Source organism: Xiphias gladius, chromosome 8, assembly GCF_016859285.1.
Source record: "Xiphias gladius isolate SHS-SW01 ecotype Sanya breed wild chromosome 8, ASM1685928v1, whole genome shotgun sequence".
Lineage (NCBI taxonomy): Eukaryota > Metazoa > Chordata > Actinopteri > Istiophoriformes > Xiphiidae > Xiphias > Xiphias gladius.
The window spans coordinates 15,911,983-15,931,767 of NC_053407.1; the positions used below are offsets into that span (position 1 = coordinate 15,911,983).

At 41.9% G+C, this 19,785-nt stretch overlaps 1 protein-coding gene across 1 annotated transcript in view; it reads right to left on the reverse strand.

The window, feature by feature from the left end:
- Nucleotides 1–2,857: 2,857 nt before the first annotated feature.
- ptprq (protein tyrosine phosphatase receptor type Q) overlaps nucleotides 2,858–19,785 on the reverse strand; it is a 39,716-nt gene continuing 22,788 nt past the window's right edge. Inside the window, 27 exon segments of the mRNA XM_040134000.1 lie at nucleotides 2,858–3,420; nucleotides 3,504–3,627; nucleotides 5,992–6,127; nucleotides 6,290–6,435; nucleotides 8,325–8,450; nucleotides 8,642–8,776; nucleotides 8,993–9,069; nucleotides 9,233–9,323; nucleotides 10,279–10,360; nucleotides 10,549–10,575; nucleotides 11,208–11,252; nucleotides 12,539–12,667; nucleotides 12,904–13,003; nucleotides 13,119–13,192; nucleotides 13,309–13,600; nucleotides 13,830–13,988; nucleotides 14,349–14,418; nucleotides 14,632–14,870; nucleotides 14,975–15,161; nucleotides 15,392–15,501; nucleotides 15,862–16,236; nucleotides 16,340–16,615; nucleotides 17,623–17,764; nucleotides 18,069–18,220; nucleotides 18,358–18,633; nucleotides 18,746–18,936; nucleotides 18,938–19,064. Coding sequence (XP_039989934.1) covers nucleotides 3,383–3,420; nucleotides 3,504–3,627; nucleotides 5,992–6,127; nucleotides 6,290–6,435; nucleotides 8,325–8,450; nucleotides 8,642–8,776; nucleotides 8,993–9,069; nucleotides 9,233–9,323; nucleotides 10,279–10,360; nucleotides 10,549–10,575; nucleotides 11,208–11,252; nucleotides 12,539–12,667; nucleotides 12,904–13,003; nucleotides 13,119–13,192; nucleotides 13,309–13,600; nucleotides 13,830–13,988; nucleotides 14,349–14,418; nucleotides 14,632–14,870; nucleotides 14,975–15,161; nucleotides 15,392–15,501; nucleotides 15,862–16,236; nucleotides 16,340–16,615; nucleotides 17,623–17,764; nucleotides 18,069–18,220; nucleotides 18,358–18,633; nucleotides 18,746–18,936; nucleotides 18,938–19,064 — 3,926 coding nt within the window. The 3' untranslated portion in view covers nucleotides 2,858–3,382.

Consider the following 19,785-nt stretch of genomic DNA (forward strand, 5'->3'; position numbering starts at 1 on the left):
TCACACACAGACACACACACACACACACACACACACACACACACACACACACACACACACGCCAGAGCACTCGTCGACTCACTTTGAATGGTAAGATAAAAGCATTGCAAAAAAACAGTAAGGAATATACTGTATGAGTTGCATGAAGGAACGAAGGAAAAGAAAACCAACAAGAATCTAATCACAGTCTTGACTCAGCAGTGTTTTCTTTTGAACATGGAGGGGTTTTGATGACATTTCTTTGCCTCCAACATGTCACCTGGTAGCTGATGCTGTTGTCTGTTTTGATTTCACAGTCTTTAACAGATCCATGACTTTGCATTTACCTGTCCAAAAAACTTGTCTGTGAGTTCTGACCATGAAACTGAGGGGCGATGTCAGAAAAGCAAACTGGCAGCCATGAAAGTACATGGGATCGCTTAGAATATGAAGGACAAAACTGTTTTGCTTTCTTTCAGGATATTGGTATGAAGGTCACACCTCTTTGTTGGGTCCAGGTTTTCAGTAGTAGATACCACACTCAGTCAGGAATCATTTTAGGCACAGCTAATACAGCTTCTCCACACTAATCATTTTCTCATCTCTGCATAATGTGAAGAAACAGGAGTACTCGCTTTTTTGGTTTTTATAAGGAACAGATAATCAGTGTGTGTGAGGTAGAAGAGAAGAACAAGGAAAAATGTTCCAACATCTCTACCCTGTCATGTACAGTATAGTGTAGTAAGCAAAGACGTTGTTGCTCACTAAACTAACCTAAAACCATATCCTGATGACAATCATAATTTTTTGTGCTTCTTTGTTGTGTGTTTTCCTAAACTTGTGTAAGCTTTAGTGTATGACTGCCCTGATTCTGTGGCGTTTTGCTCTGCTAGAGCTCAGAAAGGGATTTGCTGCACTGTAACATGTAATATCTGCACCTCTGAGTTGTACTGAGGGCTGAGTGCTTGTGTCCTGTGTGTTCAGCCCGCTTATTCATGGGCAGCAGTAATTCATCCAAAATAAGGCTAAAACAGGCAGATAAAGCCTTTCTCCTCCTGCACATTTACTCCTAATGCATTACCTAGTGTGAATATTGATGTTACTTTTGGATTTAGGCAATATCTCTGCCCAGAAAAGTCTTAGCTGTAGTTTAAACATGAATAAAAATTGATGCACACAGGGTAGACCAAGGTCACCTCACAAAAACAACACCCCCCTCTCACGAATTTTATTTTTCCTTGTACAATTAAAATCTTATATAAGTAGAGATGCATTTTTTACTGAATGATAAATCAGGGGGAAAACTGAGGATGTCCATGGAATAATTATTGATTTCATCAAAGTGTTGCCTGTCATGGTTCTGAGCTTGAGCCAGTTTGTACAGCAGATCACAAATCATCCAACTGGGACACACCAAACATGTCTTGTACCTTTTGCAGCACAGAATATATTAGATATATTGTAAATAGATAACATAGATTTATTCTGAAAAAGTAATTGGTTTGCCCAGTGTGTGTATCTACGTATGTATTTGTACAGAGAAGATCTAGTTTAAAACAAAAAAAAGGATATTATAGTTATTATAATTCACATTTAATATCAGGGGGGTGTCCTAAATCCTACTGCTACGAGAGACGGGAAACAGGCAGCTTTTATAGAATACACTCCAGTTACCATGGCAACACATACAGATATTACAGATCTATATTCATCATTAAATTACCATGTCATATTATTACAGGATTATTAAGAGATGGCTTCGTCACCTGTTCAGGTGTGTAAAGGGCTATGCTGTATTGGTTAATACGTACTTTAAACCACAGGTCATGCACACACACACACACACACACACACACACACACACACACACACACACACAATATGTAGATTATACAAGTGCACACATGCTCAAACAGCCACACACACTGATGTACATAAACGTGCACATAGCTGCCAAAGCAACAACAAATCCAGCTTAGATTCACCTGAGAAACTGCTTGATTTCTCAAGTCAGCCTCCCCACTTTGTTTACTGTAAACTCTGACTGACAGCATGATATTTTTTGTTTTACTTTTTCATTTACAGCGCAAGGGAGGAGTTTGATTATATCTTTGTATCATTATTGTCAGGGCATGTTGGGTTAATTGATGTCATTTTCTCCACTCTCTCTACTTCCTCCCTCCCTTCTGCCCGACCCCTTCTCCCCAACCCCCGGCTTCTCTGTGGTTGTCATGGAGACGCACCAATCTGAATCCTCACTGTTGAGCGCTGTCATTAATCTTTGCACCCTCATAATGTTTCTAAAAAGGAGATTTCTTAAAGATCAACATGTTTACTAATGGAATATTTCTAATTTTTTCTGTTTGAAGAGAATGAAAGAATAAAGTAGTTTTTACTCTCGGCCTCAGCCTCGTCTATGATGATCCTCGACTGCTTTTGACATCAATATCGTCTCCACGATGTCTGTGTCTATGGATCTGCTGGCCTCTCTAATGGATGAATCTGCACCAGGTGTGCAAGGAGGGCAATGGAATGAAGGAGCTTACGAGAAATCAATCTACATCGGTGTTCCTATGTCCTCTCAGCAAATCGGGTCTCAACTCATTCATTAGAGGATGAGGTCAGCCCCAACGCGATATTGAATCTGACTGTACATGCTGAATGGCTAGTTGTGTGTTGTAGTGAGTCTGTGCATCTGCGTATGTGTGTATTTAGAGTACACAATTTTCCACGGGAGTCTTGTTCTGTTGTCTAAACAAAAAGACCAGCAATATGGTAATTTGCAAACATATTGCAAGGTCAAAACGATTAAAGTTGATGTACGAGAGTCTCTTTAGAACATTCTCATGTCTTGTAGTGTTAAGTATCAAGGTCAGAAAAAAATACAAGTTGCTTTATTTTTGCAAATCACACATGAGAAAGGATGAATAACACCTCAATACAGGCAGAATAACAGAGATTGGGAACCCCCCCACCACCATTTTGGCTGAATACATTTTACAAAAACAGATAACATAATACAGTAATTACAATACACAATGAAATCAATTTGTGCAAAGTACCTGTAGGCCTACAGATGTGACAGAGCTCTAACCATCAGCTCACCATTTCTCCTTTATCCTTGTTGTTTCTGAAATTCTTTGTACCTGTCTCCCTTTTGTTTCTCTCACTCTCTTTGAAAACAAGTAGACGACAGGTTCAATAAAGGGAAGACTGTGCTGAGAAGTGGGTTGAAGTGGAACAACAAAGTGTTAGGTCGACTGACAGACCGTTCAGTTCAGACTGTGTTCTCCTCCTACTTTTTCTTCCCTTGCATGGGGGAGACGGTCCTGTCCAGGGTCTGTGCACAGGTCACGTCCCAAAGACTCACTCTCCCTCAGGTGCGCTGTCCCTCAGTTTGTCTTTACATAGTGGTCTCTTCCCATTCCAGCTCAACATCCCCTGTAGACCACGACAAATGTGGAGAGTGAACACTATGCTGTGGGGAGTGTGTGTCTTTGAGTGTGTGTTTAGATGTTTTCTACCTTCCATGGCATCCAGGGAGTCCATCTTCTCCAGAGCAGAATAGCTGACAAACCAGATGGATTGACTGTTGCCTTTGTTGTTTAGAAGTTCCAGCGTACTTTGGTGCAGGAAGATGTACTGGGCCTGACAGCAAATACAATGACAGATGTTGTACCTTTTGATGTTATCTTTAGGTCTACTGGTCGATTGGTTGGTCGATGTGCTAAACATGGTCAGCCAATCACTGGCCTTACTTTTGTAAGAAGAAAATTGCTACATCAATAGCCTTCCAGGATGAATCCATTATTTACCACGATGGTGGGAGGGACAGACTACCTTCACAACTTTGAACTCGCCCGACCTAATGGAGACTGCTAAGTCTAACTTTAATGTTTTATTTACTCAGAGTCGGCTCCAAACTAACTGACACTATGTCAAAGAAGTTGGTGTGGCTGCATTTTCTTAAAAGAGTGTGTGTTTAATGCTTGAGGCTTTGAGTGTATATTCCTCAATAGTTCTTGTGCTGGGATCACCAGTTGATTTAATTCCATTCTCGGATATCATGAATATATGGGCAGGTGCACGCTGGTCGGCTCTTAGTCTGTTGTCGTTTCAGTATAAAATAATTAGGTTAAAATGATTTAACATGCTGCAAATACTAGCTTGTTATGTTTATGTATATTTAATTTAGGATAATAAGGCTAGCAGGTGTGGACTCATAGCCCTGTGGCCGATTAAGTTAATCTATGGATAACATGCAGATTTTTTTCCCCCCCACGACCAATCGATTGGTTGAAGAGTAAGTAAGATTGCAGTCACCAAAATTTTCTGTGGTTGACTACAGCCCTAGTTATCTTATATCAATCCCACACTGAGCAAATGTGCATAAAAATGAATTTGTTGTAGTATTAAGTCTTCTAGTAATATTCCTTTTCAGGGTGTCGTGGTGGCCGATGCTGACCATGTAATGGCAACAACCTTGGTTTGACTTCAGCTTTTGTGTCAGCTCTCTACCGTCTCCCGTCTCATAAAGGCAAAAAAATTGCCTTCAATAACAAAAAAATAGTGGAAAAAGTACATGAATTTCTGATTGTGGATCGCTTAAATGTGACTATACTTATGTTATCCGATTTTTCTTTCAAGACACAAACTTATCAGAGCTGATTTTTAACCAACTTGCTTAAAGAGCCAAAATATGTGAAGAACAAAAATTTGGACTAAATTATGATGTGTAAAACAGTTTGTATCTCAATACTTTAGCTGCCGCAGTCATGGATGTATGTGTGCCAAGATAGCACTTCATTCATTCCTTCATTCAAAGGAAAGTTGCTCCCCACGCAAATACTCCAAAAAGGTTTTTCAGGCTTCATCTGGCTTTTGGTTTTTTTTGCCCATAGAGCATGCTACGTAGAGTCCTTATCTGGCTGAGACAGCTAACTTCCTGCAAAAATGAATAGCTTGAAAATAATTTACTGATACGACCTGTGCCTTGACATCTGATGTATTGTAGCCCTCTAAAAGCCGAACTGCAGGGCAAATGTGTTTGTATAACCTGCCTCTTGGCTTCATAATTTCATCCAATATTCATCCCCTCATATCAGTGTATTGCTGTGCTCTGGGGATGTGGAGCCATCTAACTACAAGACAGGTTTTAATACATCCCTGATTCAATAATTGTCAGATTGTTTATTGTAAAACCATGTGTAAAGAATGTTAAGTACAGCAGGAAACTGGAACTAAGAAGTACCTCTGCAAGATCTGATGGACATTTAGAATAACTTAACATTTGCCTTTGTTTTTACGTCCACATAAATATTTCATATAATATGCTTAATTTATGGGCTTGTTAAATCTGTCTGCAAAGATACTGTGCGCAAGTCTTTCTAAAATAATTGATCTGAATGATAGGATCTTAAAGCTAAGGCTCTTTGTATATGACTGAACTACTATGCTAATAGCTAGCTGTCTGGCACAGTGAGCACGAGTCTCCACGAATCCTGTCCTCACTGGTTGCTTTTGGTTTGCCCAGCACTGCAGGCTCAAACCTCACTGCCAAAATGTGGACTCATAGAAATGTACAGAACACCAAGAAATAATAAAACAAATAGTACTGAGAAGAAGCGCAGCCACTATGCAGAGGGGTCCCTGCAGACACAGACACCAGTGGTCCATAAGTAATGACTGAGTGGGGTAATTTTAGGAAAGGACCATGCTGTTTCAAGATGGGGAGTCCTGCTCAGAATATGCCTTTAATCCACTGCCAAATCATTTCCTTTGTCAAAAGGATATTTTTCCAAATATTTCCTCATGGGGATGGGATCACTGCATGGAGTAAAAAGCAGGACAACTACACTGCCATTTATCATACCAATTGAGTCACTGATTGGTCTTAAACGTACTGGAACAACTTAAGACGAAATACAGTTCTCTGTATTTGTTTATTCTCTCTAGGTTGTGAAAATTTAAACACAGGAATAAAACGTACTGCTTTATTTGATGTGAACTCACCAGATTCTGTACCATACACATCCTCTCACTGCGCAGTTCGGCCACCAGGCCATAAATATCCACAAAGTCGTGATCTCTGACGTGCTGAATGAGGTGGTCTAAGGCAATAAACACACCTGTTCTTCCCACACCAGCACTGCGGAGTGAGAATGTGAGAATGACATATTTGAGGGTTAAGCACAGTATGAGTTGCTACAGTGATCAAAGACAGAATAAACGAATAAGTGCACTTCATTTTTAAAGGACATTACTATAATTTATGCAGTGTTAGTGTACTACCACTGAGGTGCCACAGTACCTGCAGTGAACCACTATAGTGGTGTTGTCGTGCCTATGGGCTCGGACAGCTTTGACAAACTTAATGAGGGTGGTGCAGGACTCTGGGACCCCATGCTCAGGCCACGATGTGTAGTTGAGGTGGCGAACCAGAATGTAGTGTCCGTGCTGCACAGAGGAATTAATTCAAGAAATAAGACAGGAAGTAAAATTTCATATCGGTACCTGAGTTTCAGGCATCATTATGCAAATTCCAACATTTACATCATGATGACTACACTAAGATGGCGGTTACATCTGTATCTATGTTGTAGTTACATTACATTTACATACTAATTACATTAATACAAACCATTACTGTAAAAGTATTTGCGGATAGTTCTGATAAAATACACTCAGCAAAAGGTTCTGTTTGCCAGAGGTGGGAGGGCTTTTTGTTGACAAATAACTCACTGCACAACAGTTCTTAAAGGATAAATAGTGATATTTTGTACATTTATTACTACTGTCCAAAAAAACCAAACAAACAAAACAAAAACAAAATCGCATGAAAAGACCAAAACAAATATCGAATTGATTTATCTAACAAGTGTGTCTGTGTGGCCAAAACCTGATTTGTCTGTGCTATAGAGCTCCATTTTTGTTCAACAAGATTAGGTCAAAACCTATTATGTGGCTGGATGCCCTTTATCTGTTTGCTTCTTTCCTACTGTCTGTGTTCACATATACATTCCTACAAGTTTTTTCTGTTGTCAGAGAGCGGAACAAGTATTAAATAGCGACTGAAATGCAGCCCATTAAGACTAAATGTTTACCAGCAGTCACTTCCAAGCCATTTCCAAGCTGCTGCTCTGCACTGCTAAAATCCTGATTTTATAACCGTGACGTCATCTGACAAAAATCAGCGTACACATGAGTTAAAGACACGACTGTGCTGTGATTTTGACTATATTTACTTGTAAAATGATCACTCAGAGAAAGTTAGAAGCTCATTCACGTCTGTGTCAGCTGCCGTATGGTCAATTGAATGAGATGCATAGAGAGGTGTGTCTGCGGAGGGAAAGCCTTACCTCGTGCTTGCGGGGCAAGACTGGCGACTCTCCTCTAAGGAAAGTTGCTAAGATTTGTCCTAAAAGTCTCTAGTTTTGTCACTAGGTGCTTCCGGGAGGAAAACTGGCTAAAATGGAGTGAAAAGTCGGTAAATCTAGCAACAAAAGGTGCTAAAATGGCAACACTGTCTGTAAACTTCCTGATGACATAATAAAAACTGTATGCACCACCGGCTGACCAATGGTGTAACTACTTCATTCAGTCAGTCATTCAGTCACGGACATTTGCGTTTATAGGGCTGGCCTGCTGCTGCGATCCAGCCAAAAACTATTAACAACACATCAATGAGCCACACAGTTGCAATGGGAAACATGTTCCTTCGTTGACATCAACAAGGGAACTGTAGTTTATTTTGAGTTGATCTCAAAACATGATAACACTGCGGTAAACACACCAGCACAGTGGATCTGTGGTTTAAAATAATCCCAAACAAATACACTATTAACTTTAGTTTGATTAACATTTGATTAAAACTACAGTGCCCATCTGGTTTCAGAAAAGTATGTAGAAAAACAATATAGTATATATATTTTTTTTATAGAAACTTTGTGACCTGTTTTTAGAATACACGTCTTCAGTAGGATTGGAGGGAATTAGGGACATTGGGCAGGCCAGGGAACTGGGAAAATATTGAGAGATGTGCTAACTGTTGATTTCTAGTCTTTTCATGAGTTTTGTTGACAATAAGAATGATATAGATTAAGAACAGTTTTAACCTTTAAGAGGTTATTAAGTATGTAAGAAATCCACAGGAGGAAAATGAACCTAGGTCAAAATTTTGTTAGTTTTACATTTATCAATTAGATATAAATGTGGAAAATTAGTAAGTAGTAAGAATAAAGTTGTTGCTGCCTGTTTTTCTGGTGTTCCAGACTTTACAGTATGTATACGTACAGCACGTGTTGTGTATACCTTGTGTGTTTTTGAATGGTTATTAGCTCAGTTACCTTTTCTACTTTCAGGGTTCTAACAGTCCAGTCAGGAAGGACTTCCTCTGACACTTTTGAGATGAGAATGTCACTAAACACTGACATTGGCTTGTTGTCCTCGGGCCAGTACTTGTGACACCGAATCTGAAAAGACACACACAAACACACACACACACACACACACACACACACACACACACACACACACCTTTGTAGCAGATATAACTTTCCTGGTAATGAATAGAGCCCTAATGGAGTCCAGCTTGTCCTATGAATGCTGATACTAGGTGGTGATTCATAACAGTGTCTCATAATGCAAATCTCTCATAACGCACTCTGCCTTTTTCATAACACTGAGTGAGCATGGCTATGGTGCGAGTTCCTGTTTCCCAGATCATCCTCCAAAAGTCAGCCACTGTGCCGGGCAGAGGACCCTGGGTGGCTATGAACTCATTGGGACACAGGTAGCCCTGGAGACACAGAAAAACATACAGACAGGCTTTTATGTGCAAGCTCAAAAAACTATCCATCTATCTCAGAATCAGAAAGGGAATGAGAAAAGTCTATAAAAAAAAAAAAATTCTCTATTTGCAACAAATGTGTCTGACACCTGTGTAACTACTATCAAGTGGAAGCAACCCGCCGGGTTAACCACGGGCTTTTAGCTGCAGATAGCTGGTACTCACTGAGATGAAGCTGGCGTTGATGTAGTCAGAGCCTGCAGTGCCCGGTTCTGACAGCAGTTTCACTCGATTGTTATTGTCTAGACACAGAGTATTGAGAAGAGGGTGGCTGAAATGGGTGAAACGCAACTGTGCAAGTGGTGGTGAAATCCACATGCAGTTAATGTCAGAGCAAAAACACAAGCGATAAATTTCAAATAGGTATCATTAGTCTGAAATCTAATTTTCACCCTGACCACTTACAAGGTTTGATGTTGGGGAAGCGGTTTTTGGATTTGTTCCAGGGCAGGTCAGCGTCTGTGGCGGCCAGATCCTGTAGCAGCTTTGGGAGCTCCTGGGGGAGAGAAGATGTAATACATCGCTATTCACATAAATGCCCATGCTGTACATGAAGGATAAAAGTCATAGCCTGTATTTTTAAAACTGCTAGACATTAAATTTTGGATTTAAGTGAAAGATAAAAGTAAAAAACAATGTTCTTGAAAATTTTATTTTGTTGGGATCTTAGAAAAACAATACTAAAACTGGCACTGATTTTTTTTGCAATCACTTTTCATGCATCTTCACTGTCTGCACTAAAGTACACTTCTTATCTGTTTTCCGTGTGATGTATCTTGTCTACCAACAGCAGACTTTCCTTCATGCTCCCCTTTGGTTGTTGCCACAGTTTGCGTCCTAGTTCCCCTTGGCCCCCGTCTCCAGCCCTTGGCTCGCTCCCCCCCCCCTTCAGACCTGCCATTGTCCTTTAATTCATAAGATGTCCCCGGAATATTTGTCCCTGTTCCGCTTGCACACCTGCTTTCTATTTGTAATCACATTATTTTCCCTGCCCACTCACACACCTGATCCCAGTTTTCTCATCACCCAGGCTCTCTGTGTTTGTATGTATGCGTGTGTATATAAAATAATATATCAAATATACATATATACATAAATACACACACACCTGCCCTTGTCACTAGTCCTTTGTCAGGTCGTCTGCTCATGTTCCTCGGTTTTTACTGAGTACCTGCGACCTGTGTTTATTTCCCTGTTGTCTGCACCTAGATACCTGCCTGCCATCTTGTCCACCTGTCTGACTATAAGCCTGTTTTCACTTATTAAAAGCTACTTCATGGCATCAGCCTACCTGTGTGTCTGTGTTTGGCTCCTCTGCCTGTGCTGTGATCGGCAAATTTTTTTTTTTTGGTAATTGCAGGCAATTTCCTACAATTTCAAACCTATTTATATATCATATGCATGTTTAGAAGTTTGATAAACACGGCTCCACGTTGTAGACAAACACTTACAGCAAACTCTTCCTGGAACTTGGTATTGTCGTTGGCACACAGATCCTCTACGTGCTGCAGAAAAGTCTTCTTGTTGACAGGCCTGACAGAGAGGACAGGAGAGAAATACGCTGAACCGAGAGAGATAGATACGAAAACTTGACAACAATGTGCTATTTTTCTGTAAACTTATTCTAGGTTAACACATGTAATACTGTGCAGTACAGGACATGCAGATCTATGCTGCACTTACTGTGTGCACTTTCACATTATTTATGCAGGAGGACTTACTTAAGTGATTTCCGGTAGCTGAGAAGCCTGGACAAAAACAGACAGCAAAAATCAACCAAAATAAACAAATTAACTCAATCACAGCCCACACTGTGGTATTTCTGGTCATGACAGCTGATACACCTCCTTTGCTTAAACATACAGTAACTTTTTTTTTTTTTTAAATCAAATCCACTTTGATTCAACACTGACTGATGTTTTGTTCTAAAGGAATACGTAAACATCAGTAAACCTTAATAAAGCATGTGGTTATTCCCGCGTGCCTGGCTTTTCTTTGCACTACTGAAGACTTGTAGCAATACAGATCCTCAGCTATTGATTAAAGCTTACCATTTGTACCCTCTAAGACTGCTAAGCCTTCCAAGTAATTTTGAGATGGTGAGTGAGTAAACAAATTAAAATGGTCTCAAGCAGAGGAGTGTCAGCTCAGCTCTGCGGTCTCTGTCAGTGACGGAGAGGAAAAGGAGCAGGCTGTATGCAAAACTCTGACGTCACTGATTGATTGAACTGTCGCCCTCTGCCAAATTTTGAATAAACACGGATGATTTAAAGCAACATGATGATGACACACTCAGATTGATAAAAAAAAACGGGAGTACAACATGCAAAACAAACTATACACAGCAAAACGTGCAGCACCGGTAGAAAGTCCAACTTACTGGATGACATAAATCTCTTTCCGTCTAAAGAAGAAAGAAGAATACCTGGTGGGAGAAGAGTGCTGAGTGAGAGGAAAAATAAAGCCAAGGTGAGTCAATGCATGCAAGGAAAGTTATTCGTGCCATTCGTGTGACAAGGTGTGTTATTTTAACATAAACCGTGCTTAGAAGGGTGTCGTTTATCCAGATCTCATCGTCGAAGACATGGAGAGACACTGTTCACAACAAAGCAAGAGAGACACTGTCCTAATGACGCCATGAAAGCTGGAGGAGCACAACATGCAACTGTCAAAAACCTACAATCTTTGCTCTTAAATGTGTGTGACACCTTAAATAAGTGGAAGGCAAATTATTCAAAGGATTTGCTTTCTCTTTTTTCAGGACTTCAAAGGGTAACTGCATATTAAAAAATGTTATATTAGCAGGCAAATATTTTCTCAAGTGGTGCAGTTATATTACTTTTACACATCAGAGATAAGGGACAGTTATCTGCCAGGTAGAAGCACTTTCATTTATTTATCCTGTATCTTGGGTTTTATGTTTTTAATGTTCCTGCTCATCCACTTCCTCTTAAAGACAGCCACATTTTACACCTACTTGGACCCATCTATTTTTGGTTTTCATTTGCTTTTGTTTCGTGTGGGTGACGGTATTCTTTTGATGTTGGGAAGGGAAGGTGTTTAGAGAGCTTTATATGCTTATTGGTTGTTTCAATGCTGATGTCTACATTGGCAAATAAAAACATACATACAAATACTTTGATAAATACTTAGTATTCTAATTTTAAAAGCTTTTCCTTCCTGTTAGTTTCTAAATTCATCTGAGCCATCAGTGACCTCCATACACCAAAACATAACATAAATGTGACTTTGTTTCTCACCTGATGCAAAACCGTAGCTTGAGAAGGAAAAGCAGCTTGCAGCACTTAGTGGCTTTGCACTTGTTTGTGCGAGAAAAGGATAAAACCAGAAGAGCTAAACCCTGAATTTGTAGGAGAGGATGGTTAGGGAGATGCAGACGGGATGACTTGCCTGTGCTGCAGAGAACTGAAGGTAAACTTCAAAGCCACAATCATGCTGTGTTTCTGTCGTGGCGCTGCTGCTTCTATTTTCTGCACAAACTCTACAACACTAGAAGATTTAGTGCTGACAGCAGCACACGTCAAGTTGGCTGTGGCAAAGAGATTTTTGTCTCGTTGATTCAAAATCTTGTCTGGAGCAGCTAAATCAAGCCTGAAGTCATGTAGTTTGCAACCGGCCTCAGCTGCCAAAAATGTGTGTTATATTAGGAAAAGTGATGCTTTTAGATTAAAACTAAACACACAGACTTACCGATTGAGTTTCTCTTGTTTCAGCTCCAGATCTGCCACAGCGATCAGCTGATCTAGTTTACACTTGGTCTCTATGATCTCTGCCTCTCTGGGTGAATAAGTCCCGCCCTCCTTCTTGCGCTGATGGATCCTGACATTTGACGACGAGCAATTCAATCAAACAAACTGGTTAATAACAGGGTAAATACAGAATTACAATTAATAAAGGAAACATTTATTGCAATTGATGCAATGCAGAATTAGTAATAACTTATGGGGAAATTTGCCCATAGCGAGCTTTTTTGTGTGTTAATGCGAAATGGCAATCAAGGCAGTGTGTAGGTAAATGAATGTTGGCAAATGAATGAATGCCTGTTGCCATCTTACTTCACTGAGCCACAGATGATGATGATGAGTAACACAGCCAAGAAGAAGGAAAGCAGAACACCTAGAATGATCTGCTCTTCCTTGGTCAACAGCCCTTCCACTACAGAGAGGGGGACAGGAGACAGAATGGACAACATCAGACAAAAACAACAAATGGCACTAAACGTGTGTTTTCACTTTTTGAGGTGGAGTAATACAGGGATGAATATAAATACCTGCGGTTTTGACATGGTCAGAGTACTCAGAGTCTGTGTATTGGCCTTTGATGTTAGTGGCTCTGAACTTAAACCTGGTAAATAATAAAATAACAGTTCAGTCTCATCATTATTATACAACGTATACACAACAGTTTTTAAATTGTTGCGTGGTTGAGTGTGTGTGTGTGTGTGTGTGTAGCGCACTCACACATAGACCGTGTTAGGCTTCAGAGGTCCATTGCAGAAATTGTCAGTATTGTTTTCCTGCATGCAGTCATTGTTCTCCCCGATCACGTACGTTCCTGCCGTTGTGTGATTGTGCCTCACAAGGGTCTGGCCGTCTCCAGGCACACTGCGAACACCTCTGACGCGTGCATCCACGCGTGACGCCGCATCCCTCAAAAAACATGGCGGGTTGGGGAACCCCTTGTCAGTCAGGTAAGGGGCAGGATGATCGAAAAATGCATTCTTCCAGTTGGTCAGGTTCTGGATGTCCCTCACTGTGACAGGATGGAAGTTAGAGAGAAAAGGGATCGCAGGGGAACTGAGTCAAACTTCTTCTGACGTGTAGCCCTTCAGCTTTTGCTTATATTTTGTCTTCTGTGAGCTTAGGACAGCGTGACATACTGTAAAACAAGACTCTACTTGAGGCTTAAAGCACAAACAAGACCGATACCCAAGTGTATTCAACTTAAAGTGATGGCTGTCAATGTTTTTGAAGAGTCATACCCCCTGACTCAGCCGCGATGACCTGAATTTTCGCGATTGGTCCATTGTCGTCACTATAGAAACAGGCAGGCATGCGGATGGTGATACTCCTGTGGGTTACCATGGCAACCCCTCCATGGCCCAATACTGCCTGGGGTCTTTGGGTTGGCTTGGCCGGGGCTGGAACACATGCACGTGTGAACAAAGAGGAGTGCACGCGCACACGCACACACACACACACACACACACAAACACACACAAACAGGTTGTCGTGTGAATACAGTATGTGTGAAGAAAAGGTTTTATTCTGTTGCATTTACGAATAAAACATGACAAACTACTGCTCTGAATATTCAGATTAAAACTGCACCTCTACATCATCAACAAAGACCAGATAATACTGCTGAGTAACATTTACTGTGTCAGAACAACTGAATACTGAGCAATAGTACCGTGCCTTGGCAATTCTCTGCCTAGCGTCTGTGCTGCACTGCTGCAACACTGTAGAGCAGGACAGACAGAAAAAAGAGGGAGTTGTACCTTTGATTCCTGTAGTTATCTGGACATTGGGGCTGGGCGGGCTCCTACCGGCCCCGTTCCTTGCTGAAATCTACAAACAAAAAGAAAGAAGACAGCAGAAAAGGGGAAGGGCACAGTAAGGAGTTAAAGGGAAAAAAAAAAACAACAATTTGATCACATGCAAGCTTGTAGGGGTTTTGAAGTGCTGAGAGCTCTGCCTCCTCTGCTGTTACAGCTCCAGGTGTGTGACTAGAGAGACTCTAAACGTGCATGCCTGTGTGTGCAATGTGTGTATCTTCCTTGCCTGTATACTGTAGCTGTGTCCTCCCTTTAGGCCCTCTATGACAGCAGTCAGTGTGTTATGCTCTTTTTGGATGATATTAAGGCTGATGTTCTTGACCAGCTGGTCTTTTTCATAGATGTAGACCAAGTAGGCAGTGATGTTTCCATTGGGCTCTTCTGGGGGCATGAAGGTCACCTTCACACGGCTCACTTCCTCTGGGATAACTGATACCATCACGTTCTTGGGAGGGTCTTTGGGCTCTGGGGACAGAGTAGAAGTGACAAAAATAATAATAGATATTTGGTCGAATCTACAGGTTGGCTAGAAGTGTAATAGGTGCTCCTAGATGGAAATTTTCACATACCCTCTTCCAGTGTTTGAAATTCAGTAGGTCCAATAGCTTTCCCATCGCTGGCTGCCAGTGCAAGCGGACCAGTGAAGGCAGTGATAGTCACAGAGTAACGGGTGAAAGCAGTCAAGTTAGTCACAATGACAGTTGTCATCTCTCCTGGAGCCCGGACTGTTGAGATGTTCAAACCAGGACCATCCACCTGACGTAACAGCACAGTTCATGGAAACATCTAACACTTTTTTTCATATTGTTTGTACTTTACAACATACAGAATGTCAACCTGCCTTTGAGTTGCTTCTGCTGTTTTAAAAACTCTGACCGACATAACACCATCTTGATGTGTTCTGAGAACATCTACCTGTGTTTTCCCCTTCATTGATGACACGTTCAAGTTTGTGTGTGTGTACAAATGTAATTCAGTGCGGTGACCTGCACAAGATACGACGTCGGCCCAGAGAGAACAGCCGGAGCATCCCACGCAATGCGAAGGCTGTTGGAGGTGGGGGTCACTTTTAGATCACGGGGAGGGGCATCAGGGTCTGAGGGAGGAGATTAGAAAAACACAAAGTGCAGATTGTGTTCTACTAAATGAAATTATTGAAATTATATCGAACTAACAGATACTGTATATAAAAGGTGAGTAAAAAATATGGGTTCTTTTATCGTTTTTCATTGCCAGATTACTACCTTTCAAGATGCTTAATCTTGCTTTAAATGTTAACACTTAAAGACAGAGATTCCGCCATGATACTGAGACATATCATCATCGTGAGAATGATGCTACTCTACAATGCCGTAGGTCTTGTTGTTTAGGAGCCGCCAGAGGCTGAGGTCCTCACTAACTGCCAACACTCCGATGGCAACACAGAACGGTCATATAATCACTGTGATGTTCTTACTTCCAGCGAGGGTCCGGGCATAACTCCAGTGCGTATATTCTCCAACTCCGGCGTTGGTCACAGCAGCCACTCTGAAGCGGTAGTATCTGTATTTATTTAGGGATTGGAGCGTGATGCTGTTGTTGTTCTCTTCACCGCCGTCCGAAGCATTCAGTGACACTGTGACATGAGAGTCCACACAATCTGAGGTCAGCTCGTCCTCTGAGGCTGGCTGTGCAGCTGGTGGGATGTTTGTTTCGCAAACAGTTGAAAGCAGCTGTGCAATGATGTGGTACTCTTTCAGCAGGCCCGGTATGGAGAGCGGAGGAGCCCACTGAAGTGTCACATTGTTAGGTGTGACCTGAGAGACGGTGAGGAAGTGAGGGGCAGCTGGAACTGTTAGAGGAGACAAAGAGGATTTCATCTTAAAGCTGCTACTGGATATTCAGCTGTGCCTGGATAAACAAAATGATGAAGGTGCTACAATAAGACCTACTACCTGATTCAGAAAGAGTAGAAGCAGTACAGTTTATTCTGTCCCCACGTCCTGCAGAGTTGACTGCGGCCACAGTGAGTACGTACTCTTGGTCTGGTGACAGCCCAGTCACTGTGTACTCTGGTGAGTGAGACTGGTGTGCGTAGGACTGCAAGTCTACCTCCACTAGAATCTCATAAGAAATGATCTCCCCGTTAGGGTTGGCTGGAAGATCCCAGGACAGCTGAACTGAGTCCCAGCTCACTCCTGAGCAAGACAGGTTCCCCACAACATCAGATACTGCGGACAGACAGACAGAGAGAGAGAGAGACAGAAAGAGAGGAGTGAAACAGTGACGTTGTTATAATCACATTAAGCTTTCGTTAGTATTCTTCCCTGTCAACTGTAAAAGGAAAGAACCAAATTCAGTTACCTGCTGTTACCCATTTTGTCTCTGCACAGGACTCTGGTACGTGGTATATTATTTTTGTGAAAACAAAACAAATCAGCTTTCTGTTGAGCTTTATCTTATGCTATTACTGTTAATGAACTGTTCCTGAGGGGAATCACGTTCGGCTTGTCTACGCTGCTGAGCCTTTTTCACAATGACATACAGATGAAAAAGACTCAGTTGTGTCTCCTCTGCCTACATAAACTGAACGTCTTCGGAATCGAATACTGACAATGTTTTATGTGTCTTATTTATATACCTACTCATATTTATTTGCTGGTATACCTTCTTTTGTCCAAAGGACAAGAAAGGATGGCAAGGTGTTGTTAACCTCAGCTCTAAAATTACTGGCATACACAGACATCTCTTGCACAGCCGGGGGAAAGCATGTGTGATCATCAGTGACTCCACACATGCCCTTTACAACTGCTTTAAGCTAATGTCACCAGGAATGTGTTTTGGATTTATTTAAAACAAACAGAGGAAGGTTTAGTTTTTATCTCAGAAGCCATATGATTTTGAACAGCTGAGGTCAAATAGATCGTCATATTATTCTGTGTATAGATTAACAAATGCATTTGAATTTTTTTTTTTTTGCATTTTTCGGCATAATGTACCTTCTTGCTGTTGGACAGTATCGTCCAGCTATGGATCAACAAATGCTATTAATACCTGTGTCATTAAACTTTTTTTTCCTCTTTTCTTCTAAGTTCTTACACTGTCATGTCTTGTGTGTATAGATTGCTTTTATGTGACCATACAGATCTCAGTTTTAACTTGAATTCTAAACCCCACTCTGTGAGCAGTAACCTACTTCAGTGTTACGTCCCTTGTGCGTAGACGGTGTGTACTTTACCTGACTCGTTAGTCGTAAAGGTCACAGGGCTGCTGAACTGATTCCCATGGCCCACTCTGGTGTAACTGTAAACACTGATCTCATAGGAGCTATGAGGCTTGAAGCCTGATAGATACTCTGTGGTTGACAGACCAGAGGAATTCTACATTTGTAGACACACAAACACACACACACACACACATACACATAAAAAAAAAAAAAAAAAAGGCACACAACAGATTAAATCATCAAATCCCGATTACCGGAGCGAATAATTGTTGTATCGGCACACATATGTGCACGTGTGTATAAGTATAATGTTCTGTTGAGTGGTACCTGGAGTGTCTAATTAGACCTACTGTCGGTTGGATTGTGTGTACTCCTATTGAGTGGCTCTCCGGAGTGTGTGTAAGTGTGTGTGTTGTTGTTATTGTGGAGTGGCTGTCGGTGTGTTAAATTAATGGTACCTGGTGTGTGACAGTGTGTGTGATGAGGTCCCGGATCCTGAAGCCATACTGCATCACCACACCGTTGGGCTCCAGAGGAGGCTCCCAGCTCAGCCATACAGACACCGCCGTGTGGTTGTATATAGTCAGATTACGGGGAGGGGACATGGGGCCTGAGACACAAAGTTGGACAGATAGAGAAGATGATAGACTCAAACAGACAGTATATACAGTATCCACCCATAGCTTAATAAAGAAATACCATCTCATTAGGATCCTAGAGAAATTTTAAACCCGCTTCCAAACTAACCTCCTTCATCAGTGTGCAGCTGCAGCAGCAGATAAGGCCCGGAGCCTTTACGTGTTGCTGCTGTAATAGTGAGGTTGTAAGCTGTGTATGGAAGTAGGTTAGTGAGGATGAAGGAGGTGTTGGGGGTGTGTGCTGTGATGGAGCCCCCTGGTCCGAACAGCGTAAGGGTATACTCAGTTATCTCCCCGTTGGCCTCCAGAGGGCGCTGCCAGACCACAGCGATGGAGGACGACGACAAGTTCTTGGTGGACACTAACAGAGGAACAGAACTGGGAACTAAAGAGAAACACAGACACACACACACACACACACACACACACACGGGTCAGAGTCACAATAAACATATGTATTACACTCCATACGAGAATGATTGTGTAGACAGACTCACTGTCGTCATCTGTTCTCAGGTACATTGCGCTGGTATGGTTGTAGGCAGGGCCAGCACCAGTTGCCGGGGTAACAGTCAGCATATAAGGGAAATACTTCTTGAGTTTGGTGAACAGGAAGACATTGTCAGTTGTGGTATGCTTGATGGTCTTGTTGACTGCTGGAGTCCCTTGGCTGGATACATTTGGGGGGGCCGACCTCCTGTATGGTGAGCAGGTAGTAAGGACGGCCGTTTGGCTCCAGGGGAGGGTCCCAGCTGACGATGATGGCTGTCGAGCTGAAGATCTGAGCCGTCAGGTTTCGGACTGAGTCGCTAGGCACTGAAAAGGGAGACAAGTAGCATTGTGTTACTGTTACTAACTACCAGTGATAAGACCGGTTGAAAACTGTGAGCCTTTCAATATGAGCTTACGATGCTGTGAGCCAATAAATTAGGGCATCAATTACTCTTACACACTCTAACACGGGAGGGAAAATCAACAGCATGCCGGTCGTCATCATCATCATCATCATCATCATCTGTCACTAGCCCCTTCATAATCATTGGTAGCATTGTTGTAATTAACAAAATCAACAACAGTACATCAAGTCGAACAATAGCAACACAAAACACAGCAAAGTAAAACAGTACAGTAGAAGACAGAGAAACAATATCCAATAAAAATTAACAGCCCATTCAAAAACAAACAGAGGCACTTAGGAGGAAAACTCATACAATGAAAACCTTGGGATTGGAAGGGATTGAGCCGAAAATACTCATCCTGTTGATTGTCTCAGACTCTCCAAAAATAATGTATGGTACACAGAGGTAGAAAAAAGAGGGGAGATGAAGGGGAATGGGTAAATAAAACTTGAGAGATCCAAGAGATGAATGAGTGGATGTAAGGGACCAGGTGTGTGTGGGGGTCTGAGCCCAGGGGAGTGAGCCCCTGCTGGGCTTGGCTGTGCGGGAGAGACAAGGTGCCCTGGAGGTCCGGTGCCTGGCTGAGAGTGAAGCAGCTAGAGCACAGGCAGAGATACAGAGTCAGTATGGGCAGTGAT